Below are 12,154 nucleotides of genomic sequence, written 5' to 3'. Positions count from 1 at the left end.
ATCTGACCTAGTAACAAAGGAATCATATACTGTGCTCAGATTTCGTTCAAATCTACTCTGTAAAGTCCTATTTTGATTCGGTAAATTTTGAGGGAGAGCCCTCTTTTATTGGCTGCAAACCCAAGGCATGAGCAAACATCCTCTTCGCAGCCCCCAGATGTTCTTTTCTCAAGTTGTCTTTGTTGGCGCCATTTCGACTTCTACTGTGAGATACAACAGCATTAGCAGGACTCTTTTCAGTTGCTTCCCGTATAACATTCTTCCTCTCACTGGTTGATGATACATTACATACAGCACCATTCCTCTTCTCTTTACCTGAAGAGTTTGTTGTTTGACCAGGCAATTCACAAGTCTGTTGATGCTCTGTGCTACTTAAATCCAAATAAACTTTATTATCATCTTTAATGCTCAAATTAATGGACTGCTCTTTCTGTTGTTTACCCTCACTAATACAAGGGTCTTGATGGCATTGACTAATTCTTTGGCCCAATGCATGTGCAATCATTCTGCGCGCAACTACAGGAGTATTTTTTGGTCTCTGCTTAGTTGATTCCTGCACACTTTCCGCATCCACTGAAAAGATTCGCTCACGAGCAGCATCATATGCTGCCTTTCTCATCTCAAGACTATATTCATAAGAAGGTAATTCAGTCTTCAACACTGAAACAACTAAAAATTGTCGTTAGTTACCATATTGTAGTGCATGGAACAACATGCTAAAATTGCATAGAATCATAGAAGCAGTGGAAACAAAAGGGTTATTCATGATACCACCGGTGAACAGTCTCCAAAATTTGAAGAAACAAAATATGTTGCAGAATAACATTATATATATAAGCTATTGATAAATAATTCCAATGAAGTTGTAAAATTTTTCTAGAAATAAGTTTAGGAGTGATTTATGAGATATTTTGTAATGGGATATTTTGCATTCATTTTACCTTGTAAAGGAATGGTTGTCCTTATTTTGGGCATTAAGTTTCTTGAAAAGTTGACTTTTAGATCTTGTGGCAGGTTTATTTATTCCTTAAAATTTTTAAAGCAGTCCCAATGGTTGATTTATATATGGTTCTTAATAGAAAAATCTACTCATATGCAGAGGGAAAATTCATTTCATGTGTTCCTCCATTTTCTATGTTTTTTCATGTCTGAAAAACTACCAAATGGTATCACAACTTACTCATGTACCTGTGAGCTGAAGGAAATTTATATTTGACTGTTTAAGGTAAACGATCAAATTCTGCAAGAGTAAAAAGTATGGCTTCCAACAATTCTATGGGGACTAGTCCTCCAGTTTTTACAGGGAAAAATTACTACATCCGGGCTATCAAAACGAAAGCATATTTGAAAGCTCAGAGTTCATAGAATGTAGTTGAGGATGAAGCTGAACCACCAATACTTAAGCAGTAATCCTACTTTGGCTCAAATGAAGAAACATGAAGAAGATGTTGCAAGGAAACCTAAAGGACTTACCCGCATAAATTCGGCCCTATTAGATGTTATTTTTACCAGAATCATGACTTGTGAAACACACAAAGAAGCATGGGACAAGTTGAAAGCTGAGTTTGAAGGCATTAAGTAAAGGCTGTCAGAATGGGTGGGTTTCAAGGTTGGGCTGGAGGGTAACGGGCCGAAGAAGGGTGTAAGTCTTGGACCTACAGGAGGAAAAAAGTTCACTCGGGCTGAAAAGGGTAAATGGGTGGACCAACCTGGTCTGAGTAAAGTTGTGGGCTGCAATCGATTTAAATGGGCCTGGAGACCCAAAAAAATTAGGTCCGATCAAATCAGCCTCACCAGAAGAAAAGTATAAGATGCGGGTAGAGGAGGCAGGCTTAACCGAGACGAAAGAGGATGAAAGGTGTGAGGAGAAGAGTAATGTGGTCGAGGACATGGCAACGGTCGGGGAGTCTAGTAAGGAGGGACGGGAGGAAAAAAAAGGGCAGGAAGATGCATGTTTGGTGAGTGATGAAGACAGTCAGGAGGAAAGCGAAGTGAATGAGGAGCAGGGGGAAGAGGAGGAGAGTGAGAAGGTCAACCTGGCAGAGGAAATCAATCCTGTTGGGATGGAATGATTCTCTTTGATGTGGAATTGGTTGATGATACTGTGGGTTAGGAGACGGTTGTGTTTCCTATACAATGTGAGGAGGTTCAGCTGCTACAGAATTCTGCAGGGGTAATGGGTGAGGCGAGTTTGGAGAAACACCACTCTGTCTGGGTTATGAACAATTTCCATAAAATTAGCAGGATGTTTGGGGTAATGTTTGAAGGATTAGAAGATAGGGTACTAAGCCTGATTGAGGAGATTGAGATGAGATATGGTGAGAGTGGGTCTGGTGAGGGACCAGTGGTGAGAGAAAAAAGAAAACAGGGGGAAGGGTGTTGCAGGGAATTAAAGAGGTTACAATCATCGATCAATTATGATTATAGAAAGAAAATTAACATGACGGAGGGGGGTAGTGTTGTGAAATTCAATGATGTTAGGGTATTTCATGGAATGTTAGGAGAAAGAATGATAGAAGGAAAAGAAGTGTGGTCAAAGGCTGCATCAAGAGGTGGAAGTCTGATGTATTCTGTATTCAAGAAACTAAGATGGAGGAAAAAAGGGAGAACGATGTTAAAAGTTTATGGAGTGTTAAAAATACTGAGTGAAAATACCTCCCGGTGATTTGGGGGGCAGGGGGAATAATAATTATGTGGAAATGAGAGAGGTTATGGTGTAAGGAGGTTGTTATTGAAAGCGTGTCTATATCTTGCCTATTTGAAAATTGCACGGGGAGGTGATGTTTGGGCTTTTTTCAGGGTTTATTGCAGGGGTTCTAATCTGGACTGAGTTGGAAAAGTACAGTATTAGATGGAGAGAAAGATGGTGGTTGGAGGGGATTTTAGTATAATTCTCAGAAGAGGGAAAAGATCGCGTAGGGGCAATTCAAATGGGAAAGTTGAGGAGTTCAGAGAAGTGGTGGAGAGACTTAACTTGGTGGATTTACCATTGATGGAGGGGATATAGGTGGACGAATTCAAGAAACCACCCTTATTGGTCGAGGATCGACGTCTTTTAATCTCTAATGATTTCCTTATGCAGCTTGCAGGGTTGAGTAAAAAAGTACTGCAACGACCCATTTCCGACCACTTTCCCATTTGCTTAATTCCAGATGACATCAAATAGGGTCCTGTTCCATTCAGACTTGACAATAAGTGGATCAAGGTGGAGCAATTTAGGAGCATGGTGGAAAATGTGTGGACAGGGGTGCAAGTGGAAGGGACAACTAATTTCAAAATTGCCTCGAAACTTAAGGCTGTTAAGGCTAAGATTAAAAAGTAAGTTAAGATTGAGGAAGGCAAGATTGAGGAGGGTACCAATACTTGTCTTAAGGAAATTGATGATGTTGATAAATTGGAGGGGAAGGGGAAACTTGGTGACAGTTTCCAAGAAGGGAGTCTTTGAAAAGGGAGGCGGTTAACAGAATGAACTTGGAAGCTATTTCTTAGAGAAAAAAGGCGAGGGAGAAGTGGTTGAAGGAGGGTGACCGTAATACAAAATATTTCCACTGCATGGTTAATTATAAAAAGAGGTATAATTATATGAAAGAACTCATCATCAAAAGTCAATGTGTCAAGGGCAACTTAGAAATAAGAGAGAATTCCAAGGAATTCTTCCAGCAGTTATATGGAGAGAAGGAAAGGTGAAGGCCAAGACTAGACAACTTACATTTCCGCAAATTGGGGGCCAATAAAGATATGGTTAGTAATAAGAGAGAAGGCGTCTTGTGTAAATTAGACATGGAAAAGACCTATGATCATGTGAGTTCGGAGTTTGTGGATTGTATGCTTGGGAGGCTTCGTTTCGGCGACATGTGCAAACATTGGATGAAATCATGTATTTGTACTACCTCTCCTGCTGTGATGGTGAATGGTGGTCCCTCTTCTTTCTTCAAGGCTGCTAGAAGACTTCGTCAGGGTGACCCACTCTCGCCTCTCTTGTTTATTATAGTTATGGAAGCCTTTAGTAAACTCTTGGAGAGAGATGTTGAATTGAACTTGTTCAAGAGGATCACTGTTGGCAGGGGTGACTCTAGGGCAGAGATCTCTTATCTCTTCTTCGCTGATGATGTCCTTATTTTTTGTCAACTTGAGGAGATTACATTGTTTTATCGTCGCTGTGTTCTTCTATACTTCCAATTGGTCTCTGTTTTGAAAATTAATATGAAAAAATTTAAATTGGTTAGAATTGGGGATAAAAGGGATAAGATCGCTTGGTTGGGTTCTTGGAGTGTAGAGCGATTGTTTTGCCTATTAAATACCTCGATCTTCCCTTCGGAGCTAAATTTAAAGAGGGGAGAACTTAGGACCCAGTTGGATAGTTGTTTGAGATGAGACTTGCAGAGTGGAAGAGGAATTTCTTGTCAAAAGGTGGGAGGCTAACGTTGATCAAAAGTATACTGACTAACTTGTGACTGTTCGACCTAATCTTCTTCCATAAGCTCATGCCGTGTGGTCTGTTGACTTCTATGCTTGCTCCCTCCATGTTCCCAACACCCCACCAAGCTTCCACTACCCTCTTCCATAGTCTTCCATCCTCTCTCGTGTATCTCCATAACCATTTACCTTGAAGAGCAGCATTCATCTCAACGATTGCTCTACAAAAAGACAGAGAGATCACTGTCTTGAATGTACTTGATGGAAAGTGGCAAAGGTGATAGGATCCGGTTTTGGAATGATTAGTGGACTGGAGACTTTAAGTTGAGAGATCACTTTTCGATAATTTTTGTTATTGCTCTACAAAAAGACATGGCTGCGGAGAAGGCTTTTCAGTGGTGGAAAAGAGTAGGGACTGGGATGTGCAGGTTATTAGAAATCTGAATAATTGAGAAGCTGAAAAATACAAAGATTTGCTGCTCCTTTTATCTCAGATCAGTTTGGGCAACCAAAGTTACCACCGGATGTGGAAATTTGGAAAACAGGGAATATTTTCTGTCAAATCTTACTACAGTCAGCTCATGAATGGGGATGGGAGGGAGTATTCCATTCTCCCAATTAAACAGATATGGAAGTCGAAGGCACCTCCTAAAATGGTGTTTGTTCCTTGGGAGGCTTCTAGAGAAAGTATTTTGACTATTGACATGCTGATGAGGAAGAGTAAAATAGTGGTCAACAAGTGTTACCTTTGCAAGCTGAATGCAGAATCATGCAATCATATCATGCTTTGGTATCCGATATTTTACAGTCTTTGGTCTGTGGTATATGGGCTTTTGGGGAGTAATTGGGCAATGATGGGTTTTGTAAGAAATGAATTGTGAGCATGGGCAGGTGTTTGTAAAAATAAAACTTATCTACTCTTAATCATTTTATCTATTTTTTGGGTGGTATAGAAGGAAAGGAATGCGAAAGCTTTCGATGAGATTGAGAGGGATTTTATTAACATTAGAGATAGATGGTTTCACATTTTTGATTCCATGATTTTGGATCATGACATCAATAGGTTGGATAATCTTGTAAATATCATTGACCATTTCATTGATATGTAATTATTTTGTATATGGGTGGTACCTTCTTGGTACTTGTGTTAATATTTATACTACATTACACTTTTATTTTTTAAAAAAAAAACAGAGGGTAAAGATCAAATTCTTGACCCTTAAATGAGAGTTTCAAATACTAAGGATGAAGGATGGTGAAAATGTGCAGGAGTGTTCCTCAAAACTCTAACACTGTTGGGAGAAGAGTTAAATGACCAAAAGATTGTAGAAAAGATGCTTATTGGTTTGCCAGCTAGATTTAAATACAAAGTACCAGCAATTGAAGAATCAATGATTTGAAAAATCTATCAGTTACTGAACTTATCAGCAAATTGTAGGCACAGGAACAAAAAACCAATACGAGGGATGAAGCTTTATCAAAGGGAGCCTTTCAGCAAGACAGAAATTGAAGCCACCAGCGAAAGTTGAAAGAAACATGGAGTTAATAATGCTGGAAGAGGGAAAATTGCTGGAAGTTCAACTGACACAGGTAAAAAGAAAACAATTCCCGTTTGCAGCTTCTGTCAAAGAGACAATCATCAAGAAAAAATAGTAGATATTAATGGAAGAATCCCATCCAATACAGATTTTGCAAGAAGTGGGGGGATATATTGAGAACAAATGCAGAATGAAGAAGACTGCAGCACCAACTCAACCACAAGAACAAGTCAATTTCACAGATGAATAAGAAGATGATGATCGTGATAGGCTGTTTATGGCTTCTTAATTTGATTGAGGGAGCAAGGATCAAGCGTGGTTCATTGATAGTGGTTTTACTAGTCACATGGTTATTGATGAGAGCTTATTTTTTGCTCTTGACAAATCAGTGATAACTAAGGTAAAATTTGGTGATGGGAAGATAGTGCAAGCTCAACATAAAAGGTCAGTTGCTGTCAGCACTCAACAAGGTATCAAACTTATTCATTTTATGTTGTTTATAACTTATTGCAAAAATCTATTAAGTGTAGTTCAACTATTGTTAAATAGCCATTCCTTGTTCTTCAAAGATAATTAGAGGTTGTTGGCGTGGTTTAGGGCGAAGAGTTGGCAGTGGTTTATGGAGGAAAATCAGTTTAGAAGCAGAGAATTGGAGTGGCTGTACTAGATGGAAGTTAGGCAGGAGAGACGGTAAATTTTTGGGATGATGAATGGGCTACCGGGGGTCGCCTCAAAGAGAGGTTTCCAAGAATTTATGTTATTGCACTGGAAAAAGAGATCTATGTGGAGGAGGCTGTTGGCTTGTGACACGGGTGGGAAGGGTGGATGGTGGTGGTGTCGAGAAATCTGAACGATTGGGAGGTTGAGGAGTACGAGAATCTTCTTTTATTGCTGTCCAAGATGAACGTAACAACTGAAAAAGATAACCTGACTTGGAGACTAAAGAAAGGTGGGATTTATTCAGTAAAATCTTATTATGAGTACTTTATGGGTTTGACTGGTCAGAGTTCGATTTCTTTCCAGTTGAAGCAGATCTGGAAAATCCAGGCCCCACCCAAAATTGCTTTTTTTGCATGGGAGGCCAGCAGGAATACTATTCTGACTATAGACCACTTGAGGAAGAGGGGTCAGGTACTGGTTAATAGATGCTACATGTGCAAAGGGCAGGAGGAGTCATGCAGCCACCTACTGCTTTTTTGTTCGGCTGTCCAACATTTGTGGTCATAATCTATGATCTATGCTTTTTGTTCAATTCATAGTCAGCTAAACTTGTGTACGCTACCAATCAATGTAGATTTCCGTGCTCTAAACCCCAGATATCATTGAAATAATTATCCTAGCTCCATACTTTTCTTACCACCAAATTTCAAAATAGATGTAAAGGAAGTATTCAGATTTGAATAATTATCATGTCCCAAATTCATTATAAGATAACTAGTATATTTACAATGAGTACTAACAAGAAATTTTTGAATGGATAAAATTTCCCAGGCTCCTAGGATCAGAAATAGATAAAATGACAGAGATTCACCAATTATACTTCGTTGAAACCAGGAACATTGTTGAGCTTCCTAGAAAGTTACATATTAACATCAAATTTGAATAGTTAGATATTCCATGTACTTGAAACACATAAATTAACCATATTTCTGTTTCTCTATCTCAACCTTTCTTAGCATATTAGTCACATTTTTGTTGGCTTCAGTGGTGAAAAGGACAGGGACATAAAAGTTCCGTGACAAATTCATAAATTTTGAGCAAGTGAGAAGCTGAAAATCCTTTACCTGATTGAGATTCTTCTCTCCTCAGTAACTGGTGGGACACTGAGACAGACTGAGGCTCATCATAGTGCCACAAGATGTCACTGACAAGAATGGAAGGTCTGCACATCAAAAGGCTAGGTTATCCAAAGAAGAAACATAGTACCACTGCAAACATCCAATAAACTGCATCAAAAACAACAAATCCATAGCTGTTCTTTCTCAGAATAGGACGATTGTATTCCAGCAACATTTCCAACATTTTTTATGAAAAAAAAATATAGATTGAAAAAAGTATATCAGTAGAAGATAAGAGACTGTCCCAAAACGAAGTAAAAGAATGCTTTGGGATTTTCTCTGTCCTTAATCTCAGCTTGCCATTTTTTGGTTTGAAAAGAGAGAAATAGGAAAGGTTCTGAAAATTCTTCTTCTTCTTTCGCTTGATTAGAGATCATTGGCTCAGAAATCTCCGAATTTTGCTCAAGGGCCATTTGATCTATGGCAGAGCCGATATCATTGATCTGTTTGATCTTCGTCATGGAGTGACTTGTAATTATCTCTTCTCTGGGTGGCACCTACTTGGTGCCTGTTATCTTCTCCCCACCCAATCAAAAGGCTATTTGGGATAGGACACTCTTCTTTGCTTATCTTAGAGAAAGATCCACAGTTTCTTCCAAGAATGCCTTTACTTACTTTGCAAATGAATTGGACATGTTTTATCTTAATGTTTTTTGCTTCTTGTTTCTTTCTTGCTATTTTGGTTTAAAAAATAGCTTATGCTCTCAATCCCATTCGTAAAAGCTCTCTCTCTAATAAAAAATTTTCTTTATCGTAAAAAGGTAGCCTCAAAACGATCTTGTTATTTAGATATTCTTCTTTTATCATAAAAAAGTAGCCTAAAAAACGATCTTGTTATTTAGATGTTCATGATTTTAATATTTTAAAAAAAAGTTGTTCTAAACGCTAGAAATATACTATACTTCCTTGGAAAATTAATGTGAAGTTTCTTTTTTGAAATAAAATATATAAGATATATATTGATATTGCCACTAAAGGTGTGTCCACCCATATACAAAAAATTTATAAATCAAATAAAGTATCGATTAATGCAAGGTTTCTATCAGGACTTTGTATATATAAATCTACTATAACATGACAAAGCATGACAACAGAAGAAATATATGAAAAAGTGTTATCGAATTAAGAGTTATAGATCCAGGTACGTACATTGATGTATCTGGACGTCGCTCTAAGATCAAGTGCCGATCATCACCCTCACCAACAGATTCATGGGCAAAGCTATCCAAATAAAAAATCATTAAAATCAATATAAGACCATAAACATTTCTTGAACCCCAGAATCAGCTTACTTATCATCTGCTTTGTGTGGATTTGCCAGCTATCCTTCACTAAGAGTAGTTGGACATTCTCTTTTTTGTTTCTTCTTGTGTTTTCTTGGGTGGATATATATAATCCTCCATTTAAAATTTTCTTCTCACTTTTTAATAATATTTCTTTTTCCATAAAAATAAAATATAGTTAAATAATTATGTAAGGATGCTGAATAAGTTAGAGATAGTTATTAGCAAAAATTTGCAAAATAAATACCCAAATATGTCTGCAAGACGATGCATGAGAAGGCGACGGTATGGATTCATTGGCTCCAATTCAAGAATCCCATCTGAGCTGCAACTGAAGATTTCCATCATTAATATAGTTTACATGCAGAAACAATTACAAGAGATTTTTTCACAAACTTAAAGGAAAGGGAACCAAATGTACACACAACAAACTAATATGAAGCTCGGTTCACTATATATAGTACCAGCAGAATACACAGTGCTTGATGCCAAAGACACTCACATCATTAGCAAACCAAGGTGATGAAACAATTAATCATGCTGATCCATGGAGGTCAGAGACAATTGTGGTGATAATAGCATAAAGGATAGAAGAGATCAAAGTTCGTCTAGCATAGTCGTGGAAATAATTATTGACTGCAGTACCAATGGTTTGGAGGATGGTTGTTGTCATCAAACATCACATTTTAAGGTTGTTAAAAAAATGAATTCAATCCTTGATGCTTCTCTCATTGCTAATGAAGTTCTAGAGGAATAAAGACATCAAGAGATTAGAGGTTCCTTTTTTAAATTAGACGCTAAGAAGGCACATGGTAAGGTTAATTACGCTTTTTTGGACAATGTCATGTTAAAAAACAGTTTTTTGATGGAAGTAGGAGAAAGAATTTTGGTTGCCTACCTTCAATGTCTCTTGTTGTCTTGGTTAATAATAAGCCCAATTATAGGATTAGTGGACAAATAGGGTTGAGACATAGCCTTCCTTTTTTCTAAATCATTTTGATGCTTGTTGTAGATATCTTGAGTTCAATATTGACCATGGATCGAGATGCTTATCTGTGAGTATTGAGGGGGTGGAGATTTCATGTTAGTTTGCTAACAACACCCTCTTTTCTTACCCCACAATTTTTGGGAAATCACTATTCTAAATGTGTGTATATATTGGGTTTGTACATTAATTTTAATAAGAGTGCCTTTAGTTGGCATTAATTTAGATGATCCTCATAACTTACTCTTAGTAGTTTACTAACTTTCCTTATACAATTGAACACCCGTTTGAATTCTAGATAGAGACCAGCCTGAATCTCGCATCCACCAATTAGCTAAATCCGAGGATAAATCCCCTTTCCTACAAGCACCACTCCCAACTTCTTCATTATCCAAACTGCCTGAAAAGTGACCTGTAGAGGCAGTGTAGGAAAGACAAGGTGCAGGGAGTAGACAACAGATTTAGAGAGAGGAACCAACCTTGAGGATTGTTGCTCTTCCTCTGTAGGAAGGTGTTCTGCCAACTAGCCTCCCCAAACCCAAAACAACTGGATTTTTCTTTTTTTTTTTTAAATAATTCTTTTTGAAATAATCGAAAATAACCAGATACTCCCCATACCAGAAGAGAGACTCAAGAAAAAAGATGTAGACAGTCCAAAGGAGGAAAAAACAGTGTTTTGGTAGGCTTAAGAAAAAAGTTCTCATTGAAGGTGTACATGGGTGGTACCCCCTTGGTGCTGTTACTTAATGTACATATTAAACTTTTATTTCAAAAGAAAAAAAGTTCTTATTGAAGACACCTACCCCTTGTAAAAGTTTTTGCTTGGATTGCTATTTTGGTAGGTTTACTATTAATAATATGCTTCAAGTTACCAGGCCAAATTGTGCCTTGTCATCCAGTGGTTTGTTTGAGACTCGTAACCTCCTCTTCAAGTTTATCACCAGTTACCAGTAAGCATTTTCCAGCTTATAATTGTGTTGACCTGGATTCTAGCTACTGTAGAACGGATAAAACATATTTAATAATTTGGTACACCAGTGTGTTTAGAAAAACCTCCATTTATATGTTATCTATTAGGCTTCCTTGGTTTCCTAGTATTGCCAAACATATCAAAGTTAACTGTTCTTCATTCAGCCAGATGGATGGTGCATTTACCTCGTATCGTCCTGAAGGAAGTTTATGAATGCCTCTTCCATCGAGAGCACAAGATGCTTGCATGGAAGATTGTCTCTCACCAGAGACGCCAATTCTTCAACCTGTAAATGTTGCTCACGTTTATAAACAGATAGTGAAAATACAAACCGATACCATCAGAGAAGGGACTAATGCAGATACTCAGGATTATTGGTTTCAGTAATGAAAAAGGGAAGAGAACAAGCGATCAAGATGTAACAAAAACTAAACACGAATATAATTGAAAACAAGAAAACAAGTTACTAGATGGAGAATTTAGAGAGAGAGAGAGAGAGAGCATACCATAGTGAATTCGGTGAGACTCATCTTTTTATTCTAGCTTCGGAGAGAACCAGAAATTCAAGCGGAACCTGAACAAAGGCAGATAAAGAGAAGCGAGAGAGAGCGAGATCGGTGCGATGCTGACGCCTTCAGTAAACGATGCCGTTTTTGGTCACGGGCACTGCAGCCCTCACATACAACGTCTAATTATCACCGTCCGATCCAAATATCAACCAATTTTGTATTATTAAAATGTTTTTCTACCACTGTTTAATTTTATTTTTTTTAATTTAGTTATTGCTGCTGTTCAATTAATCCCATGTATTTTTGTTAATTAATTTTTTAATTTATTTATTTAAAAAAATAAATAATTTTTATACATCATCTTTATTTGAATATCTTAAAATCAAATAAAAATAAAGTGAATATATTAATCTATATTATAACATCCGGGTCCTAAAAATAAGTCCGAGATAATTTAATAATAAAAATAAAATAAAATAAAATAAAAATTATTTTAGTTTTTTACGAATTTTTGAAGAAAATTGTGTTTTGGATGTATTTGAAAATATTCTTAAAAATTAATTTCAGAGTAAAAATAAAAGAGGACCTATTTGAAAAGAAATTTACAAAATTGAG

General features: G+C 37.2%; 1 protein-coding gene across 3 annotated transcripts; it reads right to left on the bottom strand.

Moving 5' to 3' along the window:
- On the bottom strand, positions 1 to 11,693 carry LOC110824946 (uncharacterized). Of its 3 annotated transcripts, none has more exons than XM_088219267.1 (6): positions 11,537 to 11,693; positions 11,216 to 11,316; positions 9,323 to 9,400; positions 8,942 to 9,013; positions 7,739 to 7,836; positions 1 to 660 (listed from the first exon to the last, which is right to left on the bottom strand). In XM_088219267.1, exons 1-6 carry the CDS (start codon positions 11,558 to 11,560, stop codon positions 68 to 70), a joined length of 966 nt encoding a protein of 321 aa, XP_088075393.1. In that variant the 5' UTR covers positions 11,561 to 11,693; the 3' UTR covers positions 1 to 67. The 3 variants fall into 3 exon arrangements, with proteins under 3 accessions (XP_088075393.1, XP_088075386.1, XP_088075398.1); XM_088219260.1 differs by having other exon boundaries at positions 9,323 to 9,406; positions 11,537 to 11,692; XM_088219272.1 differs by having other exon boundaries at positions 9,323 to 9,395; positions 11,537 to 11,557.
- Between the last annotated feature and the right edge of the window lie 461 nt (positions 11,694 to 12,154).

This window comes from Carica papaya, chromosome 1 (genome assembly GCF_054855325.1).
Source record: "Carica papaya isolate Zhongbai chromosome 1, ASM5485532v1, whole genome shotgun sequence".
Lineage (NCBI taxonomy): Eukaryota > Viridiplantae > Streptophyta > Magnoliopsida > Brassicales > Caricaceae > Carica > Carica papaya.
Note: the sequence above shows the minus strand (reverse complement) of the source record. Positions and strands in the feature narration are given on the sequence as shown.